At 43.1% G+C, this 26,529-nt stretch overlaps 1 protein-coding gene across 1 annotated transcript in view; it reads left to right on the top strand.

Annotated features, from left to right (window-relative positions):
• LOC311226867 (scaffold protein ILK) overlaps positions 1 to 25,666 on the top strand; it is a 30,754-nt gene extending 5,088 nt beyond the window's left edge. The window contains exons 3-13 of the mRNA XM_084312294.1: positions 15,917 to 16,082; positions 17,932 to 18,027; positions 18,744 to 18,840; positions 19,070 to 19,153; positions 19,409 to 19,494; positions 19,631 to 19,740; positions 19,996 to 20,123; positions 21,101 to 21,222; positions 23,125 to 23,224; positions 23,453 to 23,583; positions 25,036 to 25,666. Of these exons, the coding sequence (XP_084168420.1) occupies positions 15,917 to 16,082; positions 17,932 to 18,027; positions 18,744 to 18,840; positions 19,070 to 19,153; positions 19,409 to 19,494; positions 19,631 to 19,740; positions 19,996 to 20,123; positions 21,101 to 21,222; positions 23,125 to 23,224; positions 23,453 to 23,583; positions 25,036 to 25,185 (1,270 nt within the window). The 3' untranslated portion in view covers positions 25,186 to 25,666. The remainder of the gene's footprint in view (positions 1 to 15,916; positions 16,083 to 17,931; positions 18,028 to 18,743; positions 18,841 to 19,069; positions 19,154 to 19,408; positions 19,495 to 19,630; positions 19,741 to 19,995; positions 20,124 to 21,100; positions 21,223 to 23,124; positions 23,225 to 23,452; positions 23,584 to 25,035) is intronic.
• Positions 25,667 to 26,529: the final 863 nt, after the last annotated feature.

Raw genomic sequence — 26,529 nt, 5'->3', positions numbered from 1 at the left:
AACGTTATCGCGATAAAATTATAAAATTATTTTCATATAATTCGATATCGATAATTATCGTCGATATAATGTCTGTCAAGTTTAATTAACTTCTAATATGCTGCTGCGAATGTCTCAAGTCGAGTTGATGTCGTCATCAGTCCTCGCACGTTAGCAGTTAGCCGACAAGCGGAGTATCTCATGACAATAAATATGACACTAAAATACTCTCTTCCGCCACAATATATTGAAACGGCCTCAGAATTCAAAACACACACATACTCGGCACGTAAATATATAAAACAGTGCCGTGCAAGCTAGTTAACCTAGCCAGCCTGTTGCTTCTACGCGGTGTATTCCATGACAATGTGCTAAATATCACACTAAAATACTCTCTTCCGCCACAATATATTGAAACGACTACCACTGTATACCCCCACTACTATAAACGTGGCCTCAGAATTCAAAACACACACATACTCGGCACGTAAATATATAAAACAGTGCCGTGCAAGCTAGTTAACCTAGCCAGCCTGTTGCTTCTACGCTGTGTATTCCATGACAATGTGCTAAATATCACACTAAAATACTCTCTTCCGCCACAATATATTGAAACGACTACCACTGTATACCCCCACTACTATAAACGTGGCCTCAGAATTCACCACACACACATACTCGGCACGTAAATATATAAAACAACGCCGTGCAAGCTAATTAGCCTAGCAAGCCTTGTTGTTGAGTGTCAGTGAGTCCTACCGCTCTGGGTCTCCTTCCGGGTCTCCGTCGATCTCGGCCATCTCCTTCACTGATTGGTTGTTAGCTGTTGTGCGTAGCACGTCATCACGTAAGGTTGGTTGTTGTTAGTGAGTGAGCTGAGCCGAGGCTGAACGGAGCCAAGCTTGGAAAATCGATATATCGAAACTTTGCGACCACGTTTCATGTTTATTTCGAGGAAATAATTTATCGCGATCGTTATCGTTTTATCGCCCAGCCCTATTTGGGGCTATAGATCACGTTCTGGAGAAAGCTGCAGAAAGAGATGAAAACATACTTATACATTAGACCATACTTTACTATGAATATGTGAATGAAAAAGTTTAACGTTGCTACACAATGAACAATACATATAGGACTTTGAATGGGCCCTAATAATGGCAATGTAGCAATAGAATTTAAAAAGTTATAGCCCTGCAAAGAAGGGGACTTTCTCTATAGACAAATCGAGCCGGCAACCTACGGTTGATAATGAATTTAACCCATGGCAGCCAAAGTGTTAATGGAGGAAAGAACACAGCTGCCACGTCCCGCGAGAACTGTAGTTGTTGTAACACATGCATAGTTCAGACTGGTCAACGTTACCATTCCATTTACCACCCAAACACTCCACCAGAACAGTTTGTGCATGTGTCGCATCTCCCAAGAGGTGGGATCACCAAAGTATTTTTCTGAAGATGATTCAGATGGATTGTTCAGTTAGTGACATGAGTCACAACTGTCACAATGATAAATAGGTCATACAGACGGTAGTCTCTGGAGTGAGTGGGTTTTAGATGCAGTGGGAGCTACTAAGTCAATTTTAATTCTACATTTCTTCAGAGGCAATACAGAACTAAAGTCATCACTGTAAAACTCATGTAAAACTCTAATGCCAGTATTCTCCTTTTCACATCGCAGTGTCGTTTGTTTACCTTCTGCTGATGTCTTCCACAAACAAATTTTTTTGCCTTGGCGAGCCTGTCCTCAGTCTTAACTCCCAGTGTGATCCTGACCTGAGATGCGAGCCTATGTCCCCGGGTAGCACATGACTTGCCCTGGAATGGGAATGAAATGAATCAAAAAGCATGGTGGCAAATTTCACCGCGTGGTAAAACCTGCGGTTTTGTTTACCTCCAGACCGCCGTCACGTTGCTGGAATTCCAACACTACTGCATTTTTGTTGTATTTTGATGAAGTCTCTATGGAGAAAATGGCTAAAAAGACAAATGAATCTCCACATTACCCCCAAAAGAATAAGCCATGTTCGTAAGGTTGTAATTCTGAGTATTTAGTTATGTTCTGCGGCCCAGGCCGCCCCCCTCCTTCTTCTTTATCCCTGGGTGACTGCAGAGAGAAGCTTGGCAGAGAGCTTGCTGCTACTGATGGAGCTCCCACACTTTTTGGGAGGAAGTTGTCTATTTTTGACCTCGTCTATTTGTCCCAGATGTAGGATGGAGTAAACAAATAGACTACATTAGATTCAAATTTATTGTCATTGCACCGCACAAGTAGGCCTACAGTACAAAGAAAATGCATCTAACCAAGAGTGCACAGTAACAGTAAAGTGCATAACAATATACAGTGTAACAAGTGATTATATGGAATATATACGAAGCTACTCATCTAATGTATGTACAGTATTGTTATTTACAGTATATAAAGCATGTACAGTGTGTATGTCATAGGGCTGCACGATTTTGGGAAATCTAATTGCGATTTTTTTGACATATTTGCGATTGCGATAAAATGTGCGAAAAAATAATAATAATTAAGCAGCCCAATGGAGGTTTATTGTAAAATACGGCTTGCATCTGGCCTACTCTGTCTGCTCGGGACACCGATCATGGAAATGTTTCTTTTTTACCTGGGAATCGATGCCGGGACCCAACGGTACATTTTTTCTGTACTTTACTCTCTCTCTCTGAAGTCTAAAACTTCACAACACACAATATAAAACCCCTCCCTCTCCCAAACCGTTCCTACAACCATTTTTTTTTTTATGTTTCATGAAAATACAAAATTAATGTATTTATTTTGTATAATAATTTCTTTAATGTTTAAATATCAACATTATCTGGAAATCCTCAGTAAATACTATCAACTCCTCTGATATAATCTGGTCTTTCCAAAGACCAGATATGGGACGTGTGCGTGCGCACACACACACAGGGAATGGCTTAAATGATTTTAGAATACTTCAGCTAATGAAGTTAAATGTTTATCATCAACTAACTACTATCAAGTTCGTTTTTATACTGCAACATTTTGCTATTTAAACGTTAATTGAACCAGTAGGGAGAGGGAGAGAGAGAGAGAAATTCATACAGGTAGAGAATAGATACATGTGTGTAATATATACAGTGTTATTGCACATGGCTATCCTACTGAATACAGTGTAAGGCAGTGAAAGCGGTAGATACCGCCTCGATTGAGTATAGGCAACGGTGTTTGGAGAAATAGAATTCATACGCTATTGCTCTGAAGGCGTGGATTGGCTAGATGATTTACAAGCTAGTGTACTAGTTTTTTTTCGTATTCATTTTCATTGTCCTTATCGGTTTGTGTATATATTTTTACTCGTAGTATAAATTGATCCAGCTGGTGTGAGTGCATGCGGCTCCACATGTAGCCCTTTTTCATTAGCTGATGGTGTGTCGAGATGGGCTGTAATATATATCCCAGTGGGAGGAAAGCATCCGCTCTGTTCCTTCCATTTCCCCCCCCCCCCGGTTGCTGTGTGATACCTAGATTTTTCTAAGATCAAAACATCTAGGCCCACTCCAATGTTTCTTATTTATGACGTAAGCCTAGTACACGCCTATCGGTGGCCACCTCGCTTGAATGTGTGTTTTGTGAGGTCATTCATTACTGACGTGGTGTCAGTACGTTTACACAGTTGTCAGTAGTAGTGGAATGCAGAATGTCCTTACAAGGAATAACACGCAGCCCTCAAGGGAACGCTCTCCCAGCCTCCCAAAATGAGAGGGAGAGAGAGAGAGAGAGAGCGGCGAGGGGGAGGAGATTATTGTAGTGGGCAAGACCGGAAGGGTTATGAACACGTCTGTGATGGGGGAGAGAGATTTCTTGTGTGTGTGTGTGTAGCTGAAAGTGTGTCTGCATTTTTTTGACTGAAGGAATGCACGAGAAGCTGTGGAAGAACGCATGACCTTCCTCTCCTACGTTACTGTGTTTCCTGTATTCGTTCCCCAGTGGTATTGGATAGTGCCATTCATTTCCCCTTCACGTTTCCTACCGCTTGAAGAGTTAAAAAGAGATGCCTCCTTAAAGCCTATTTTAGAACGCTGTCCCGTCTTCCCTTTCTTTACGTTACTCGCAAGCCCGTCGAGTGTTTCGAGCGCCTGCTACACTTGTGTTTTTGGTGTGTAATCCCTCCCCTATTGGCCATCACATGGTCATTTAACATGCTGTGTGTTAGATCTGAATACTTGATCATTTATTTTTATCGTCTAGCTCTAGTGTAGGTTATTTGTTTTTGTCAGATTCATTCATAGAAGGTCAATGCAATTCGAAGTGAAAATGGTGTGTAGCACACTAAGCACAGAGTCTCGGTAGTACCCAACCCCCCCCACTCCTCATGATCTGCCCCGCTTCGGTTGTTTGGTTTTGAAACAGTGGGCGGAGAGCTATTTCGGCTGCCGTAGGATCGTGTAATACATGGTAATGGTGGCTATCCATCTCTTTATACTTAAAATGTATCTTACATCCAAGGTCGAATCCCAGTGTTGAGTGTTTGGCTCGTTGGGACCCTTTCTCTTAATTCACACCATCTTGTTGTCTGAATTAATGATAAGACAAATATTCATATGTATAAGAAGTCGTATTTCTGACCTAAAATGATTTCTGAAATATTTGAGTGTCAGTTGAAATTTAGTTTTTTAATGTCATCATTTTACATTACCATGCATTTCAGTTCGATGCACTGATCTGGACTTTCCATACCTAAACAAAAAGCCCTCGTGATGTTTGCTATCGCCCAGCCCTGTTTACCATGTGGCTCAGTTTTGGGGTTCCTTGTTAGGTGAGGCGATGGATTTACAGGGTGATTTATCTATTTATATTTAACTCTTATAGCCCTGCCTGTGTTTCACCCATGAAACGGGGCAGCAGACTTTTTCCCGGGGGGGGGGGGGGGGGTCGGGTCATCCTGGGCTCTCTCGGCTCCCTCTGCAGCCTTCTGCTAGTAGTCCTACTATTCTCTAGTCTCCAGTGCAGGACAGGAAACCTAATGTTTTCAGCCACCAGCTACTCTAGCTGATTAATGAATTCAAACACTTTCATTATTCGACCAGCCAAATTGAATTGTATAACAGCTGTTTACCTGCCAAAGTGTCTAGTCGAGTAGACAAACTTGGCAGCATTTGGCTGCAGTGCTGACTGGTGTTAATTTCCACCCTGGAGCGGTGCTGGTGTGTCATGTGGCCTCACAGTCATCAAGGTCATTTGACTTTTAAGCCTAGCCTGCCCTTAACTGGGAACCAGACTCTTCCTCTCTTTGTATGACTGGTTTGATTGTTGGGTTGGTGCCTTTGCTGTGTGGGTGTGATCTCCTGAAAAGTGAATCTACCCCCCCCCCCCCCCCCCCTCCTTGTTATGTGAGCGGGAGGCGGTGTCAGTGCACAGGCTTCCAGACAGGGGGCTCTTCCCTGGACTCTTGGTCTGCCAGTCTGAGCGCTGTTGGCAGGTGGGAGTGCTTGAAATAAAACCCCAGCCAGCAGCAGGAGGAGGTTGAAGGGGGGGGGGGGACCCTGGCTCCCAAGCCCCCTGTAATAGCGGCTGCTCACTGGGACAGATTGGGGCCCCTAAACCCCACGTTGCTGCCTGCAGAGCTATTCTAAGATGCCCCAATATTCTTGACTTGCAAACAAAATCCATTGTCTTCTTGGGGTTGTGTCCAGGCCAAGGTTGTTTTTATTAGAGATATCAGTGCCCATTTTTGGTTCATAACAAACATTCTCAGTCCGGTCGGTCTCCTATTCCTTGGCAATGGAGCAACTCCTAGATGTTACCTCTGGATAACATCATAGATTGGAGATTTAGGTTCTATTTTTACACCCACATGCAAGGAGCACTGCGGAGGGGTATTGTGATCGCTCCGGTCTGTGTGTCTTCCTACACTTCTGATCCAATTTGGATAAAACTTAGGTTCACAGGAGGCCAATATTCTCAAATATTATTTGAATCGGTCAATGACAAGTATTTTATTTGAATTCATTACTACCATTTTCCATTGAAATCAATATTTGGGTTACACCCTTTTAGTTTGAACGCACAATGGAGATTCTACACTGGTTTGCTGCTCGGAGACTGGCACCAGTTTACAACATGGACATGCTATCTTGAACCTTGTATTGTAGTTGATTTACTTACTAAGTTACATCAACATTGTGCCGTCAGAACAGTCTTATGTTTGCAGGATTACTATTGTTCACTTTTGCCCACTGTTATCGTGTTATCAACCAGGAAATGCTCATTTGATGATCTTATTACAAGATGATGAATTCATTGATGATTGTGATCTATGCACAAAACCAAGACGTTTCTTCAGCCAATCTTTTTTGGGTTGGGTTAGCTAGGCTTATAATGGTTCTTCAGTGCAAGGGTTTAATTGTATTTCTGGGTCGATTTCCGCTTCAGAATACAGATGAGTCTGGTATTTACACATTATTTACTGGGACGACTTCTGCTTGCCTTGACCGTCCTAAGCTCATTAATTAGAAGGCTGTGACCTCTTCTTAATGCAAGAGGAAATTGCACCCAGAGCAGGTCTAGTGTCTCTCAAGCAGGTCACCCAGACGCACAGATGAATGAGTGTCTGGGGACTGAGGGTCTCTACTGGATTCTGATGTTTTTACTGGAACACTGCCCTATGTGTGTAAGCTTGTGTGTGTGTGTGAGCATGTGCCTGCATGCAAGAGGGCAGTGGGTTTAGATTCCTCCTCGCATCACAATACTCCCTCAGTTCTCTGTTAGATGAAAACATTATGCACTCTTCTTGTCCCTCATCATGTCAGAGCAAGTGTATAATTACTTCATTACATGCCGAGGGTTGTGCTAAATAGAAAGCCTGTGTGTGAAGCCTTTATCAAATATCAAAGTTCACAGATGAGCGTGGAAAATGCAAAGAATCACTATCATAATCACCATCATCATCCAGCTGTTCCCTTGTAATGGAGAGGATGGATGGACTACCAGACAGTGTAGACTAGGGAAAGAGAGATAAGAGGGAGGGAGCGTTTTCTTTCTCCCTACTGATTATTGTAGTATTTTGGTATAAATGCAGGTCCAGGATGGGTTTTCAGGTATGCTTATCATGCAGGTCCATAATGGGTTTTCAGGTATGCTTATCATGCCGGTCCACCCTTTGTAGTGTGGTAGTGAAAGGTAGGGATGTCCCGATCATGTTTTTTGTCACCGATCGTCTATGAGCCATATTGGCCGATACTGATCGTTTTTGGTTTTGTTATAGCAGCTGGCAGTATTATACTCAGTGATGCGTTGCTCATGGGACGAGGTTGCACTCCGTGCAACCAGTGAGCAGAAGCGCGTGCATGCACACGCACGCGTGTGCACACAGGAATGTGCTGCACTCGACTGATGCGCCAATCTTGCAGTACCTACCTGGCTACTTTGCATATCAATAGCGCCGGTCGTCAGGTGTTACATTCCATTCGTAGAGGCAATTAGGCACTGTTTTTAGTCTGTCCTTATGCGAGGGAACATTTATGCGCATGCGCCTGGGAGCGTGCGTGCACGTGGCGTCATTAGCGTGCGTGCAACCAGTGTTGAAATGAGCATCGCAACACTGATTATACTGTAGGTCTAACTAGTGTTGCCAAAAATATCGAAAAATCGATACATATCGATTCTGAATATTTAAAACTGTTTCAATACTCATTTCCCAAAATATCGATATTTAATTATTCATAAAAAATAAAAGAATTTGTATAAGGAAGTTGCATTGTTCATTTCAATACCTGTAATAGTACAGTAGTACACACACACACACACACACACACACATTCAGTTAAGTCGGAATATGACTAATACAAACAGTTCAGTTTGTCAGGTACATGCAACACAGATTAGTGTTTACATCTGTCTGCTTGAGAAAATACCATGTTCTGCAATAAAAATTATTGAAGTGAGATGAACAGTTATTTTTAAATGTGTGATCTAAAGATAAACAAAGGGTTTTAAAAGTGTTATATTTATCTTATAGTACCAGAGAGAAGCTGAGGAGAATCAACCAGCAACAAAAGCAAAATTTATAAATAAAATATTTTATATATATATATTTTTTTTTTACATTTTAAGATTGAACCTTTTTCCCTATGGTATCGAATATCGATACTTTTCAAGGTATCGTATCGAAGTTCGAAATTCCAGTATCGTGACAACACTAGGTCTAACACAGGCATTCTCAAAGTCCGGACTAAATTATCTAATCTAATCTTAGAAATGACGTAAAGTGAATAGTACTGGGTGTTAAGCATAACAGCATCTAAGTTAATTTACTTCTGACCATTATAATCAAAGTATTTTCCTATGAACTGAAACTCATAAGATCACATAAGGCTAACATCATTGGCGTTCAGTTACAGCTATGAAGAACGATAGCTAGTTAGCCAACGCTAGCCAACAGCTGCAAAAATGAATGCCAATGATGTTATCAGACATTGATATTATGAGCCATCAGTAGCTAGCCAGCTAGATGACGTTAGACAACGCCTCATGTATTAAACTAACGTGAATAGTTTACTGGGCCATTTTGTTTAATGCTTCAGTGATATTGAAAGAGGAGCTGCACTCGTCTCTTGCCATCTTCGGAGCGAATGAGAGGATTTGTTGACTAGACGGGTCTGTGAGGGGAGGGGCAATGCGTGCACTGCACAGCGTGTGTGTGTCAACAACTTGCTGTAGGAGAGAAGACGTGAGATTCCAACTCCGCTGAGAATTGGATCATGTTTTTCGTGCTCGTCATCGATCGGTTTTTGCAATCGGCGACTAGAAAGCATTATTGGAATTCCCCAATCTCATATTTATACTGAATATCGGCCGATACCGATCGGGGCATCCCTAGTGAAAAGGGTTAACCCTTTGTAGTGTGGTAGTGGAAGGGTCAACCCTCTGTAATGTGGTAGTGGAAGGGTTAACCCTTTGTAGTGTGGTATTGAAAGGGTTAACCCTTTGTAGTGGTAGTGAAAAGGGTTAACCCTTTCTAGTGTGCAGTGCTCGAGTGACTTGACTTGAGCACTGATTAGTTGGACTCGAGCATTGACTGCATTCGGACTCGGAAGGTGCAGACGAGGACTCTTGACTTGTTAATTGATAAATAGTTATTTATAAAAAAAAAAATTGTAATGGGCCCTAATCATTTGGCATAAGATATTGATGGCTAGTGGGAGTGCATGTCTTTGGCCACTGTGTAGGGCTGGACGATGAAACGATAATTATTGCGATATATTCTAATCTTTGCTACTAATACATTTATTTGTATTGTGACCTGCAACAGGGCAGCTTTAAAACCAGAGACGGTGGACAGACTTGTCTTTGCCTGCAACTTAAAGCAATGGCTTTGCTTGTCCAAATGACAATACTGACCAAATTGATTTATTTTTCTCTTGTCCATTTATTTAGTTTGCTTTCTAATTTAAAATACAGTTTGAAACCGTCTGTACACACAGTAGGCTATATGTGCTAGCAGAGCTAGTCTCCAGTCGCGAGTCACGGTGCATTTGTGCGGTGGTTTGTCCACCAAAAAAGCACCAAAAGATGGGAAAAGAAACTAGCAGAGTCAGAACTGTTCAACTCCCCTGGAGCCACAGCCACTTTTTTTGGTACTTTCGCTTTCAAACCAGCTGTAGCCTGATAACTGAGTGTGAGGGGCTGTAACACTAAACATGGCAGCAACTACAAAGAATTGCTGCAAAATAAACATACATTTGTTTAAATAATAATAAAAAATATTTTTTAATGCTAATAGAAATATCGATATCGTTATGGAAAGAGGTGACCCAGCAATTATCAAATCTCTTAACTCTGAATATACCTGTACACCCCTCTGTATTACTGCTGAATGATGTTTTTGAGTGTGCAGTACATCCACAGCTAAAGAGATTGGTTTTATCGGGTATCACAGTGGCTAAAAAGCTGATAGCATCACGATGGTTCCAACCGGAAAAAAATTGGATTGTAATGGATTATTACATATCTCGATGTGATTTATCAAGAAATATCTACAGCAAGAATTTTGGGTCTCAATGAATCCAAAATGACAATGTGGTTAGAAGTGGTGGAGAGAATAAAAGCTAGCATATAATGGTAGTGTCTGGTTAGGAGCGAGGGATAATGGATGGATTATCCAATGGGGGGTCCGAGAGGGGGGGGTACGAGCTAGAGCATGTGTGTAGGGTATTAGATAGCAGGTATTAGGGGTATATCCTGTATAATGCATTTAACTAAATGGTGATTTCATTGGATGTGCACTGTTAATAATGCTTGTATATCTTATCGTGTGTTGTCATGTTTGTTTAAAAAATAATAAAAAAATAAAATACAAAAAAAATAAAAATCGATATCGAACGATATGAAAAATGTTATCGTGATCAAATCCTTGGCCATATCGCCCAGCCCTACCGCTGTCATTTCTGTTTAACACATTCGGGGCCAACCACGTGTATATATACGTGTTTCGGCGCCATGCTTAAAGGGCCAACCACATGTATATATACGTGTTAAGGTTGTTTTGGCTTTTATTCCATTGTAATATCCTACTCAATGTCACCGAGCGGCACTGCAGATTTACCCTACTCTTGGAATTCGGAAAAGTGTATTACTGGCCAGATCCTCGTAGGGGCGCTGTCTCGATAATGCAGTGTTCCCTGTTACAGATTTTTTTTTTAAATTGTATTATGAATGGACTTTTCTGTTAGCCTAAAGCTATGCGTGTAGCCGATGTCCTGGAATAGTTTTTGGGACGCTGAATTCAGTATGCAGTAAAGGAATATATCATCAGCTAATGGACATATGGATCTACCAGATGGCGATCGATAACTGGGAAATCCTTTTTGCAGTCCAACCGGCCACAGGTAAGAGCAATTTGACGTCAATTACAGCACGATCGGGCCTTGCTCTCATAGCCATCCACCCGGTCAGCGAATAAGGCTACTGAGGCTAATGCCGTTATTGGTAATCAATAATCAGAAACGACGTCCCCCCCCCCCCCCCCTTTCATGCATTCATGGTGGACCATGATACCGACAATATGCATTTTGAGTTTTAGCTCTAGCTTGTCTATAGCCGAAATGCCATTCGATTTAACGTTATTAGCTTAGCACTAGGGATGTCCCCTGTCCCGATCAAATTGTTTTGCTCCCGATCATGTGATTTTTAGTATCTACCGATACCAATCTTTCCCGATCCGATCTTTCACATTAGTAACGGATAAAAATTATAATAATAAAAAAAAAAATATATATATATACCGTACTTTTCGGACTATAAGCCGCGGCTTTTTTCCCCATTTTTCGACCCTGCGGCTTATATAACGGTGCGGCTTATATGTGGACAAAACCCGAAAATCAAAATATTGCTTTTTTTACTGCATTGAAATGTTATTTATCTGTTCCCTTATTTGCTAAACTTAATACAACTTGTAAATGAGTTAATGTTATTTGTCCGACAGTATTGTGTCCCAATGGGAGTCATTCTCTGTAGAGGTGGGAACTTAAAGCTCAATATAAGAACGGCCATGCACCACCACTCACAGAATCGAGAAAGAGCAATCAATCTGTCAATCCTTTCCGTGTCCGGGCCGGGTGAGGTTTCCCGCGTTGAGTCAAATTAAGCCGCAGACTCCACTCCTTACATATGGTAATTAAACATTAAAACACATGCGGCTTGTAGGCGGTTAGGTGGCCGAGCGGAGATTGCGTTCGTCACCAGCCCCAGAGCTGTGAGCTGGATTCGCCTGTTCGAATCCAGCTCACAGCTCCGGGGTTGTCACCAGCTTGGCTGGCCGTCTGCACTAATACAATTGGCTGTATTAGAGGGTGGGAGAAGCTGGCGGGGTGGGTCCGGGTCGTTGTAAACAGCGACTCCTACAGTTCGGTCGGGGCGCCTGCTAAGCGCGGATAGGACTCGAGGGGGATAGTGTGGTCCTCCCACACGCTACGCCCTCTCGATGAGAATCCGCGCTGCCAGGTGAAAAGAAGCGGTGATTGGCTGGACGTGTGTCGGAGGAAGCACGTGGTAGCCTCCACTCTCCCAGATGATCTGACTGTGGGGGGGTAAGTGCGCAGCGACCAGGAAGGGACTGGGAATTGGCATACGACTAACATTGGGATGGGAGAAAATCGGAGGAAAATGGAGGGGGAAAAAGACCAAAAAAAAAACACATGCGGCTTATAGTCCAGTGCGGCTTATATATGTACACATTATTCAATTTAGCTGCTGCGGCTTATAGTGCGAAAAGTACGGTATAATATATCTTTTTTCTATTTTTCTCCCATCCCAATTTCGCCTCGCCAATTCTTCCTTCAATTCTCCCCTCCCCTGTCTCGAACGTTGCTAGACTATGCCTCCCACTGGTCGGCTGCAGGTTGACGTTATCCAGGTGAAAAGTTAACTTCATTCAAGCGAGGCATTGCAACCGGAGTAATCTAAAAACTCCGCCTCCAACCTGCTGCTTCATGAGAGCAATGGTGCCATCGTCTGTAAAAAATCAACTAGTGGATGTCCCTCATCCTTGACATAAATCATTTGATGTATAATTAAATCAAAGGAAATGCGTTTTTTTGGCAAAATTCTTCTGCTCTGTGTGACAATAAATAAATTAATGATGATATGCAATTTAAAACCAAAACTAAGGCATCAGTATGAGTTTAAGACGTGAACATGGTCATGTTTGTTGAATAAAAAAAAAGTGTAAAAAGAAATAATTTCGATCCCGATCTTCTCGGGACATCCCTACTTAGCAGCACCCTATAGGCTATATCTCGCGTTCCAGGAAATACCCCAGGACATTCTGCTATAACATTCATATTCAAGACGCTATAAAATGGGAATGTATTGATGAACAAATTATTTATTTAAGGCATATTGAAGGGATGGTTTATAGTGTCAATTGACAATGAGAATGGACAGATAGCAATAATATAAAGTATAGATTTAGCTCTACAAACAGCCTCACGCACAATGAAAGTTTGTTTTGATATGCTGGCCGTATAGAGTGGGCCCCGTCTAATCCCAATGGCCCCGAATGTGTTAATGTATGTCAGCTCTTTGACTGCCAGAGTGGAGTGGACTCAACCTTGATGACTTGGACTAGGGTAATGTGGACTCGACTCAGGCTCTTCTTTGGTGACTTGGACTCTAACACTGGGGACTCGAGATTTAGTGACTGGTAGTGTGGTGAAAGGGTTAACCTTCTGTAGTGTGGTAGTCAAAGGGTCAACCAGTGTTTCCCCTATATGCATTCAGCAGCGGCGCAGCGCTGAATTAGGACCGCCGCTGCTATGAACTAGACTATTAAAAAAAGAAAAAAAAAAAAAAATTATAATGTTTTTTATTTTCTTATTTTTATCATTTCATTTGGGCTGTGGGGGGTGCTTAATGTAAAAGACTGACCTGAGGAAAAGGCTGCAGGGAGAAAGCACTGCAGTCTAGTCGATTTTGTGTTTTGAGCACAAAGTTCATCATAGATCTAGCCTCTTTATTTGATTGATACATTTAACTTTAAAATGTAAAAAAAAAGGGGGGCGGGGCATGCCCCCGGACCCCACAAGAGGCACAGCACCGCTGCTGAATTTTTTTTTCAGGGGAAACACTGGTCAACCCTTTGTAGTGTGGTAGTGAAAGCGTTAACGAAAGCCCAAAGTTGGCTGATTGGCGATTGTCCGCTGATGCAGTATATCCGTGTTTCCCTAACTGGAGGCTGGAGCAGTTGTGATGACAGAGGGAGGAGTGGAGGCGGAGGAGGTGATGAAGACCAGGGAGGGAAGAGTGTAGAGGAAGGAGGCGGGGGCCAAGAGAAATGCAGGATGACATACGGCAGCTGGGGAGTGTGTGTGTGAAGGAAGTCTCCCTCAACCTTATAAGGACTGCAGAGAATGCTTGGCTCACTGTTGTAATACAGTCAGTGCTCAGTCTCTCTCTCTCTCTGTGCTGTGAGGAGGCAAGGCATCCTATCAGTCACTCTGTGCTGTCATTGATGCCCACTGTCCTACACGTGTTGTCACAATGACAATGACACGGATGCTGGCAGCCAATTTGTCTGTCCTTCATAGCAGACTTCCCTTTATTTTTTTTTAAGAATAGACGAGAGATGTGTCATATCTGACACAATCTTCTGCTTTCACAACTTCCCCATTACGTCCTCCCAGCTGTGCACCGCAACACTAAATCGCACACACCCACTGCATGCTGTCATCTCTCTCTTTTAGGTCTATGTATAAACTCTTTGAGAGCACACTTAAAGGCTTGTATTAACACTTTGGTTGCCAACAACGAGATTTCTCGTCCTAACTCGCCATGCGTTGTGTGCCAATAACGTTTGTTATTTAATCGTTATTTCTTTTATTAGCAATATCCATTCATTTTTCATCCATCCAGCCTGACGTTATCATTGGGAATGGCTCTGAGCTCGAAAAGGGCAAATACCGCCCCCTATCGTCTCCCGGATGGTATTGCACATCATTGGATTGGAGTCGATGGGACTTGCATCAGAAAAAATAACTCCGGTCCACATTTTACTTCTGGGGCATGCAACCTGATACTATTGCATTTATTGAGGGTACTGGAAGCAGTGGCGTAACTTTGTTGCTAGTGGTGGGGGGGACATATTAGGGGGCGTGGTCAGTGATGTCGCCCCCCTACTTTTTTTTCTTCTTCTAATACCAGGTGTGCAATACGCATTTTCCCAGGCGGTGGCGCCTCTTGTAAGAGGTGGTCATCGTGGAGCCAGGGCTTGTCCGGCTGCACGTCCGCTAATTTAATATAATGATACTAGTGAATTTTTTTTAACTCTGTCAAAATAAACGAGCTGCATAGGCATAATAAACTGTAAGCGACATATACATGTTTGCACTGTCTTTTTTCTATTATAAAGTGCCTCTCGAGACTCGGGTGCATAACACATAACAGATCAGTCATTTGATTGTAATGCAGGTGCTTGCATTATAAATCGAATGTATTATTATTATTATAACATATGAACAGATCAGTAGGGTGGGCATTTGATTTGTAGAACTTCAGCGGGTGTATTATAAATCGAATGTATTATTATTATTAAAACACAACTCACCATAATGCAGCCCTGCCCATTGTTTCGGATCCTGCAAAATCCCAACTTTGAAACATGTCCGACTCCTTGTCAAATGTCCACTCGCATTGAATGCAACTACTTTATCTTCTGCGACTTGAACAAAGTTGCGTCATTACCGCGTGTTGCCATGTCAACACGCGAGAGTCACCTGTTGCGATAAACCCATATTTTAAGTATGGTATTTCCCCGTTGCAAAGAAGCTATCAAAGACGTTTGTTTTGTTTTTTTTAACACATTTTTGCAAGCGTTCGCTCGCAACTACGTTGCTTGCAGTCGACTGACCTGTGATGGCAGGTAGTGCCATCACCAGGTATAATGTTCGGGCGGAACTCTTGTTTCTAACAATAGTTCCGTGGGTGAATTATGTACAATTAACAATCACCAATCTCATATTCACACTGAATATCTGCAGATGGTGTTCGGGGGCATCTCTAGTTTTAACCTCTCCTCCCTCGTGTGTTCGTTGATAACTGTGCTGTAGTCCCACACGTACTCCTACAGCACAGGCCTAATGTGTACGCTGTCTCCTCCCTCCCAGGGACGACCACAGCTTCAGTCCTCTCCACTGGGCCTTATGTGTGACCGACCTGTGCTGTTTTCTCCTCCCTCCCAGGGACGACCACGGCTTCAGTCCTCTCCACTGGGCCTAATGTGTAACCTGTGCTGTGTTGTCTCCTCCCTCCCAGGGACGACCACGGCTTCAGTCCTCTCCACTGGGCCTAATGTGTGACCGACCTGTGCTGTTGTCTCCTCCCTCCCAGGGACGACCACGGCTTCAGTCCTCTCCACTGGGCCTAATGTGTAACCTGTGCTGTGTTGTCTCCTCCCTCCCAGGGACGACCACGGCTTCAGTCCTCTCCACTGGGCCTGCAGGGAGGGCCGCTCCAGCGTGGTGGACATGCTCATCATGAGGGGCGCCCGCATCAACGTCATGAACCGCGGAGACGACACTCCCCTGCACCTGGCCTCCAGCCACGGACACCGTGACATCGTGGCCAAGGTGGGGCTGAAACACACCGAGGCTACTGTTTGAAAATGTTTCCAACAACAATACAGATGCTGATACCTTTTTAGTTTTTCTTTTTAAGCTTGGAGTTTATTTGTCAGTCAAGTCATGTTGGATACAATAACACTGGTAGTATGTAATGCTGCAAACGGAGTTGTCGGCACTCGCCAATAAGAATGTAATACCTTTATTAAAGGGGACCTATTTTAGTCCTTTTCAACAAGTTAATATACGTCTTTTGAGTTCCCCGAAACATGTCTTTTCAGTTTTTTGCTTAATTCTTAGCAAAATTCAGATCCAACTATCGGACTAAAAGTTGCATATCAAATATGACTCGAGATAAAGCAATAGCATAGCAATGTTACCGTAAAACATTTAAATGTTGTCGGAAACATCTTTTAGGTAGAGACGATTTACACGCAAGCACCCATCTTGTTCGTGCATATTTCATGATATCTTCACACGCACAATGCACATACACGTATGTGAGGTCTTAATAACAACGGCGATTGTGGCTGTAGTTCTTGCTTGTTTCAAGAGGGTTCTTGCCACAGTTGAACCGCAGAAAAGGCACAATGCACATATTTAATATTTTCTCAGTGTTGGGACAACTCATTCTGTAAAAAGCCCTCTTTAATGTGCAGCAGCAGTAATCACAGATGGGTTTCAGCCCTGGGCTTTTCCACAGAGTAATGCTGAGGAAAACCTAGGCCTGAAACGTGATTCCTGCTGCTCTGCATTAATAAAAGGTATTCATTCTTATTTGTCAGTGCTGCTGACTACTCTATTTGCTCCAGGTTTGTGATTTATGGCATTTCAGTTGAGCAGCACACCAGTTATTTTAGTTTGAGTATATAATGCTGCAAAAGCAGCATTTTGTGACTGTTTACTGTATATTGAAAGATTATTATTTCTCTCAATATTTTTCAATACCGGGTAGTATTGATTTGAATGCACACAAACGTCTCTGATCGGAGACCAGTTAAGCTTCTAGGAATAGGACTGCTGATCTAGGATTACTGGTGGTTAGGTCACATGATCATAACGTTCCTATGACTTTAAAGCTAAACTCTGTCTCGGATCAGAGTTGTTTTCATACACATGGTTCCAGATACTAGTTGGTATATTCATGACTGCCGCTTGATTCCCATGTTGCACGTTATTCTCAACCGTTTTTTCCCCAATTAAATTATTGCCTCATAAGTCATAACTTATAAAACCGAGGAACTTATGAAATCGGAGTTCATAATCCCCCCCCCCCCCCCCCCCCCCAACACCCTCTACAGACAGAAAAGACATGTCGGTTCTTGCGCTACTGAGATCAGTCATTGAACAGAGGAGAGAATGCTGGCAAAGTTAGTCTGTGCTGATGGGGAATGTTGATGTTTTGACTGCTGCCATGTCGTCTTGGCTGTAAAACAACGTTTACTACTCGAGTCGCTGAGGGTGTTTTCAAAATGTGTCTTTGAAAGCCTCATATAGGCTACATTTTGAAGTTGTTGTATCATACTTACAGCAAGTATGGTGTGTACCAAAAATGATTACATTCGCTACCCTCAAGCGAAGCCTACCGGGTATGAAGGATTTACTTTCATTGTAGCCTACAGTATCTGATGCCAAAAGTGTGACGCGCCCGCTTTAGGGTGTCTCTTTCTGAACCGCTGCAGGCCAGTTATTTAGTATAATATTAGACGTGTCACAATACCTCTGGAATGTAGCTGCAGGCAAGAGAAACCTCCTCCAGGCCAGCCATAAGCTAGGCGATAGCATCACTGTATATAGCCCAAACAACCATCTGCCACGCTTTGTTTCACTTATAATCTTGTGTGTCTCTGTCTTTCAGCTAATCCAGTGCAAAGCAGACACCAACACTGCCAATGAACACGGCAACACACCACTGCATTATGCCTGCTTCTGGGGCCAGGACCTGGTGGCTGAGGTCAGTGCCTCCCCCCCCTGGTGGTCGTTACTGGAATATGTCTTTGTTTGTTTCTTTGTAATGCCTACTATGATTGCCATCAGGGCCATGTGCTGATCTGGGGTCAGTGACTAGGATAATAATAATAACTTTATTTGTATAGCACTTTTCATACAGAAGTTGCAGTTCAAAGTGCTTCACAACAGTAAAATAAATACAGGCATAAGCGAGCATGAAAAAGATAGAGGTAAATCACAGTGTTTCACATTAGGATATAGCATCCCAATAGGTTATCTGTTTACAGTTTCATTCAGTAATACAAATAATAAAAATAGTTTAAAATGATTCTGTTTAAAAATTGTCTAAACATTATAAAATAGAACGGACATACAACAGGGTATTTAACATACAACAAAGCAGTGCATCAGTAAGAAGTAAAACGTGTGATAAAATAGTTCAATTTTGAATTATAAAATGGAGCAGACATACAACAGGGTATTTAACATATAAAATAGTTACATTTTGGATTACAACAGAGCAGTGCTCTTCATTATAGTAATATTCAATATTCAAGGGGCTTTCAAAATTATTACATTTGGTAGTCACTTGGATCACTTCTCCTTCTGGCCTAATTCAAACGACTAGGCTCAAGCTGACTCTAGATTAGTACTCACTACTCAGGCTTTTTAGAGGCTTAGTCAATATGCATCTCAGCGATTTTTGCATCTCTTCCTCAGGACTTGCTGATGAATGGGGCTCAGGTGAGCATCTGTAACAAATATGGAGAGACCCCCATGGACAAAGCCAAACCCCACTTACGAGAACTCCTCAAAGGTATTCCCATCACCACTGAACCACTCGACACATCAGTTTGAACTGCATCTTGATGGATGTTTTACACTCGATCCACACAGCCAACCTCACCTGTCCATACAGACGGCGCTCAATATGACAATTATTCACTGATTCTTCCGAGTTCTGCTGAGGTTGGCGGTCCGGATCGAGCATTTTGCGGTTTATTAATCGATTTGTCTGATTTGCATTCTGTGTCTCCTCTGCCCAGAGAAGGCAGAGACATTGGGCCAGAGTTTGACCAAGGTTCCCTTCAAGGACACATTCTGGAAAGGCACCACCAGAACTCGACCCCGTAAGTCTCACAGACGGTCATTTATCAGCGGGCTAGTCACCATCACTTGTTTGGAATATAAGGCTGTGTAGCACGCATGGAGGCTGGGTGGGGGCAGGTTCCACAGTGGTCTTCCTGGCAATCCCTAATCTGGCTTCTGAAATGTCCACTGCCTTGCAGTGTTTAAAATCGTGTGCTAAATTCCGCAATAATAATATGGCTTTTGGCTCTTTTTTTAGCTGGTTTCTTTAGCTTGTCTTAATTTTACGTTTCCAGGTAATGGCACTTTGAACAAACATGCGGGCATCGACTTCAAACAGCTCTCTCTCGTGCAAAGGCTAAACGAGAACCAGTCTGGAGAAGTATGTGTTTTTTTTTATGAATGAATACATTTTAGTTTCTTTGTAGTGACTATTCCTTTAACGTGGTTCATCCCTGTGGTTTCTCTGACTAAACCGCCGATGTGTCTTTGCCTTCTTATCTCATGGCCTCCCGTAGCTGTGGCAAGGGCGCTGGCAAGGGAACGAGATCATCGTGAAGGTGCTGAAGGTTCGTGACTGGACCACGAGGAAGAGCAGAGACTTCAACGAGGAGTATCCCAAACTCAGGTCAGTGCTTCACCATCGCTCTGCTTCACCGCCCCCCCCCCCCCCCCCCCCCCCCCCGTTTGTACAGTCATCCATGTGTCTGTTTTGCACCGTGTTGATCCAATCTCTTTTTTTTTGGCACATTATTATTTTCTCTTTGGGTTGTGCCTCGAACAAACCTCCTGTTTACGTCCATTCCTCTGTGTGTGTCTCTCTGTTTTTTGGGGGGTCCGTCTTCCTCTTCCTTCCTGTCCCTCCCTCTTGGGCCCACCCCAGGATATTTTCCCACCCGAATGTGCTGCCCATGTTGGGAGGATGTCAGTCTCCTCCCGCCCCCCACCCCATCATCATCACACACTGGATGCCTTACGGCTCCCTCTACAACGTGCTGCATGAGGGCACTAGTGAGTACTCTCTCTCGCTCTCTCTCTGTGTCTCTCTCTCCGTGTCTCTCTCTGTGTCTCTCTCTCCGTGTCTCTCTGTGTCTCTGTCTCTGTCTCTCTCTCTCTCTCTCTCTCTCTCTATCTCTCTATCTCTCTCTCTCTGCTCACCCAATCCTCTCACCGGTTACTGTGATGCGCCTGGATCTGTGGGATACAGTGCAGGACTTCCTGGATCTGTGGTATACAGTGCAGGACTTCCTGGATCTGTGGTATACAGTGCAGGACTTCCTGGATCTGTGGTATACAGTGCAGGACTTCCTGGATACCATGCAGGACTTCCTGGATCTGTGGTATACCGTGCAGGACTTCCTGGATCTGTGGGATACAGTGCAGGACTTCCTGGATCTGTGGGATACAGTGCAGGACTTCCTGGATCTGTGGTATACCATGCAGGACTTCCTGGATCTGTGGTATACAGTGCAGGACTTCCTGGATCTGTATGCTGCAGATACGGTGTTTGTCAGAGTGTGGTCTTATCTCTCTCTACAAGTAGCCATAACTAGGGCTGGGACGATATGACCAAAATATCAGATTACAATATTTTCCTTAGTTTTGACGGTATATAATTATATGTGGCGGTATAGTTTTCATCGCAGTATGACATTTACATTTTTTATTATCTTGTAATACAATTGTCATGGTCCTATTTCATTCAAAATGGTATTTTCTTTAACTTTTTAAATACTGCTGCAAAGAACTTAAAACGTATACAGTAACTTAAAAATATACAGTTTGTGTATATATATTTATTTATTTACAATATGTATTATATCATGGACGATATAGTAAAAATCCATACCTTTTCATGGATCCAAGATGGTATACCTTCAGTTCACCTCCCAGCCCTAGTCATAACTAACAGGTTTATAATGACCACACTCCGTCTCTGGGAAGAGAGCGAAGGGCTGAAACAGCTGGTATTCTCTGTTCTTCGTCAGACTTCGTGGTGGACCAGACGCAGGCGGTGAAGTTTGCCCTGGACATCGCCTGTGGGATGGCCTTCTTGCACACGCTGGAGCCCATGATCCCTCGCCACTATCTCAACAGCAAGAGTGTTATGGTGAGACATGTTTTCAGTACAGCCGTATTGCTCCGATGCATGATGTTTACTTTTACTCATATTATATATTCGTATAAATTGTTTTTTTAATTGTCTATTTATTGTAACGTATATTGTGACCGATGGGGTTTACAGACTCTCACCTGCAGCGTTTGTTTATACTATTTAATTTTCTCATATTTTATATTCAGATTACATTTTATTGCCTATATTTATGTATTTATTTTATTACCCCATACCTGTACCCCCCCCCCCCCTCCCCTGTGCTGCTATGAAGCCTGAATTTCCCCAAGGAGATCAATAAAGAAATAACTTATCTTATTTTTAGCAACCTTAAGCATAATCATAAGTGACATATCAGCTGTGGCTTATGCCTGCGTGTCCACAGGGGAGCTTTGTTTTTAGGGTCCAGCACCGAACAGATGCTTGAGGGAAGCGCCGGTCATGGCTGCTCCTGTTGCTAGGGAACTATTGAAAACCCATTAGAAGCGCGCCGCTCTATTAACAAACAAAAAAAAGTTTAAATATTTTCAGTTTCAAGCACTGAAAGCATGCTGAGCTCTCTGCGCTAATAACATGGTGTTTCCATCGACACCTCAGAAAACAGCCAGCACTGAAAAAACTGGTCACTTGGGGACACAGCCTATGTGTTCTGTATGTGAATTTTGCGAAACTTACATAGTATCAAACCAATTGTCTTAACCATCAATAAGGTTCTGTAGGACTCCGGTTGATGAGTAAAGCACAATACACACTTCCCAGACTGCCAGAAATAGTAATTTCATTTAATTGGAAATCTTTATTTAAACTCAAAGGCAACTGAGGTATCCATCATTTACAGTCACGTCGAGTGTACATACAAAAAGAAAAAAAAGGGTCTTATAACAATGAGACAACAAGGCGAGGCAAAAGGTAAGGAGAACAAATCAATTAAAACATGCACAACTTGATTGACAAAGGTTGGAGATCAAGGTCTTAAACTCTGCAACAGAATCTCAAGCTTTAAGGACTGTTGGAGTTCATTCCATAAGCTAGGGGAATCATAGCAAAATGCAGATTTACCTTGTTCCGAGAAAGCTCAGGGGACCTTACGGACCTGCCAGTCACTATAACGGGTTCCATATGTTCCAACATTCCATTCCAATAATGATGTTGTATAAGGAGGTAGCTTACCAATAATAGACTTAGAAATGAACAAATACCAGTGTTTGTTGCGCCTCTCCGTCAGAGAGAACCAACCAACCTTCTCATAAAGGACACTGTGATGAGTGTCTTATCAGTATCTGAGGGCAGTGATATGCAGAGTCCGGGGATTGAAGGGTTGAGGCCTCAGCATGTCTATAGATCACCATAATCCAAGACTAATAAGAAAATTGCTTCTAATGTGGGTTTGGGGTTGTTTGCCTCAGACGTTCTGCGTCGGAGGTCGTTTCTCAGTGTCCCGCTAGTTGAATTGGCGTATGCAGTCAAGAGCGTGGGTTTGATATCGCTGCTGTCGGGACAAAACCGCATAACTCCATTTTTTAAATATTTTTTTTATTATATAAATCATCTCCGTAGATCATCCTCCATATGTGTGTGTTGGTTTTACAAAGTTTAAACAATGGGAAAGCATTAAACCGATCATCTGTCTAAACCTCCTAACTCTATTCACCCTCAAATCTGTGTTCGTTTTTTTCATCTGCTGAAAAGTTGGGTTTTTGGAGTTATGAGGTTTTGTCCCGACAGCAGCGATATGCTCTTCCAGACCAGCTGTCACCAGTGCCATGGCTATCTGCCCGTCTCCCGTGGGCAGTCTTAGCGGTGTGTTTTCTTTTTAACCACAAGGCCGTCTCTCCTTGAGTGACATCCTTTTAATATGTGAAAGTAACCGTTCTGTTCCTTTTTGACACGGGTGAACAGATCGATGAGGACATGACGGCCAGGATCAGCATGGCGGACGTCAAGTTCTCCTTCCAGTGTCCAGGCAGGATGTACTCCCCAGCATGGGTAGCGCCTGAGGGTAGGTCTGACTCGTGAAGTCCATCCAAAGTGACTGATCCCTCGAGATATATGTATATCCAGTTATCCACCCCCTAAGAAGATGGGTGGATGGATGGATATATCGGTGTATATACATTCCAAAAATGCTTTCCAGATGAGGTTTAGTTAAAGATTCAATACCCTGAAGATGGTGTTTTCAAATTCACTCTTTTGCGCCCCCCCCCCCCCCCCCCCCCCCCCCCCCCAGCCCTGCAGAAGAAGCCAGAGGAGATCAACCGTCGGTCGTCAGACATGTGGAGCTTCGCTGTGCTGCTGTGGGAGCTGGTGACCAGAGAAGTGCCCTTCGCCGACCTGTCCAACATGGAGATAGGCATGAAGGTACGAGTGCTCGTGCTGCTCGGGGCACCAAACTGGGGCACAATAAGGTTGCAGTTAAGATTAGGCATCAAAGCCAAATTTGCTCAAGGTTTGTCAATTAAAGGGACATTCCACCACCAGGTTTTTATACAAATTTACATTTTAGTCATTTAGCTCACACTTTTATCCAAAGTGACTTACAACAAGTTCTGTACAACAAGTCAACAGGAAAGGTACAACTCTGGCAGCTAAGGGTAAGTAACAGTTAGTCAAACTTGATGGATAGATGCCAACCTACAATAAAGGATGACAAAAAACTGTCGATCTGTGTTCTAGATGGGGAGATATTCACAAAATAAATAGCATTTATATAGCATCTTTTATCCAAAGCGCTTTTACAACTTACACCCACATTTAATTCTAACATAGTTTTTTGGGATGTAAATAGTGCATTTATATAGCACTTTTATCCAAAACGCTTTACAATTTGTTCCTCACATTCACCCATTCATTCACACCCCTATGGCGGAGGCAACCATGCGAGGTGCCAACCTGCTTATCGGGAGCAGTTGGGGGGGGTAAGTGTCTCGCTCAAGGACACTTCAACGCGCTGCCGGGAGGAGCTGTAGTTGAACCGGGACTGCTCTACCTCCTGAGCCACTGTTGTCCCCATTATATAGAAGTCTTTATTTGTCATGCAGCAACACACTCATGTAAGATTGGCGACACACAGGAACACATGCATTGGGTCGCTGATGAAATGCCTCTCTGCGCTTGACCCACCCCACCATTTGGTCGTTTGGTGCGACATTAACGGACAGACAATTAAGGTAGAAGAAAATAAAATATGTTTGTTTAAAAAATAATAAAAAAATAAAATACAAGAAAATAAAATGGAATATAAACTAAATTTAAATAGAAGTATAATATAATTATAAAATGGGCCAGGGCTGTATATGCTCGATGTGGTCGAGTGTGTGTGTGTATATACACTAATTAGAATAAAAATAACAATACAGTGGGATGGAATATTTAACGGGGTTGAGCAGTAATGTGCAAAAGGTATGAACAAGTATGAAGAGTTGAGTGTGTGTATATAAAAATATATAGTCCAGTAAGGGTGTGTTAATGTAACACAGTGGGGGGTGTTGGTGGGGGTCCCGAGCCTTGTTGATGAGGCCCCCTGCAGAGGAGTAGAAGCTGTTCTTGTGGTGTGAGGTTTTGGCCCTGATGGACTGCAGCCTCCTGCCGGATGGGAGTGTCTGAAACAGATTGTGACCGGGTGGTGGGGGTCGACCACAATCTCACCTGCACTCTTCAGGGTCCTGGATGCGTACAATGTATAGCCCGATCAACCAAATGAGACGCATGTTTTGTTATTTGCATTATGATGAGAACGGGTCGCTATAGACAGGGTTTTGACCTTGCTCTTTTCTCTAGCCTAACGCCTTGTCTCGTCTGTCTGGTCTTCAGGTGGCCTTGGAAGGCCTGAGACCCACCATCCCTCCTGGCATCTCTCCTCACATCTGCAAGCTCATGAAGATCTGCATGAACGAAGACCCTGCCAAGAGGCCCAAATTTGACATGATTGTGCCCATCCTGGAAAAGATGCAGGACAAGTGACCCCCCCCCCCCCCCCCCAATCTGCTGCCCTCCGCGAATTACCCCCCCCCCCCTGAAGAATCCCAGATATCTCCTCCCAGATATCGTCCAGATGATGGTGGCGCGGTGCTCACCATTATTGCCTTAAACTCCTACTCTCACACTACCGCTGCACTCGACGCCACTTCAGCCTCTGAAATCAAATCCAGAAACGGTCACTTATTTTATTCTTTTAGTACGAGTGTTTTATCGAGGCACGTTTTTATTAATATGTTCATCTTTTGACACTGTTGCTTCACATCCTTGCAGGAGCTAAGAATGGACTGTTCAGCGTTTATGTTGTGCTAGTCATGTGGACTTCTCTGTGACCGAGTTAACCTGGGGAGGATAGAATGACTGCATGTCGCACTGCTTCCTCTGGTTGAATAACATGTGGAGGCTAGAATGACGATATGTCGCTCTGCTTCCTTCCTTCCTTTTTTTTTTTTTTTTTTTTTTTTTTTTTTTTAAAACTTCTGGAGGAGGCTCACTATCCAAAGGTCACACTGTAAGCGACCTGCTACCTATTATTGCCAATAATGGAAGCTTGCAATGAAATAATGGAAGTTCACCATAACCAGGATGAGTTGTATGCTATTGGGATTTATGGTGAATGAAAAAAGTTGTAGAACGCGCTCACCTATCTTGACTTGACACTGGGTGCTGTAACCTCCGATACTATACATAAAAAAAATAGGGAAACGAAAATCCAGGTTTTTCAAATTTATTGGCAGCCTGAAATCATGACGTTTCGGTGAACACACCTTCAGAAAATGGCTTGCATGAAGGGTTTTGTATTTTGTGCAGATGTCTTGTGGGAATGTGTTGTCACTTCCTGTTTGATTTGTATACATTTGGTCACTTACCCTTCATGCAAGCCATTTTCTGAAGGTGTGTTCACCGAAACGTCCTGATTTCAGGCTGCCAAAAAATGTCCCTATTTTTTTATGATTAATGCCTCAAGGCCAAGCATTAAACATTCTACTTAACTCATTAATTGCCAAACCCGAGATAAGTCGGGTTAACTCGACATGCGTTGGCTGCCGGACCCGAGATATCTCGGGTTTTGGATGTTTATTCTTTTATTCGATATTTTTTATTCATTATTCATCCAGGGACCTTGGTGTTACCATAGGGAATGAGTCTGAGATTGCCAAAGTGTAATATCGGCCGCATCCAGCTAGACGGCGGTATCGAGCACCCTTTGAAACCTTGTATCTTGGCCTGTGCAACGGTCAAATGTCACCGGGCTCACTTTTCTTTGTCGGGCAAATGGAGCGGTTATAACGATCGGATTGAGAAGTGTCGGATGCTCCCGATGCATGA

The sequence above is a fragment of the Notolepis coatsorum genome (assembly GCF_963971535.1).
Source record: "Notolepis coatsorum genome assembly, chromosome: 1".
Taxonomy (NCBI): Eukaryota; Metazoa; Chordata; class Actinopteri; order Aulopiformes; family Paralepididae; genus Notolepis; species Notolepis coatsorum.
This window is presented reverse-complemented; position numbering and strand designations above follow the sequence as displayed.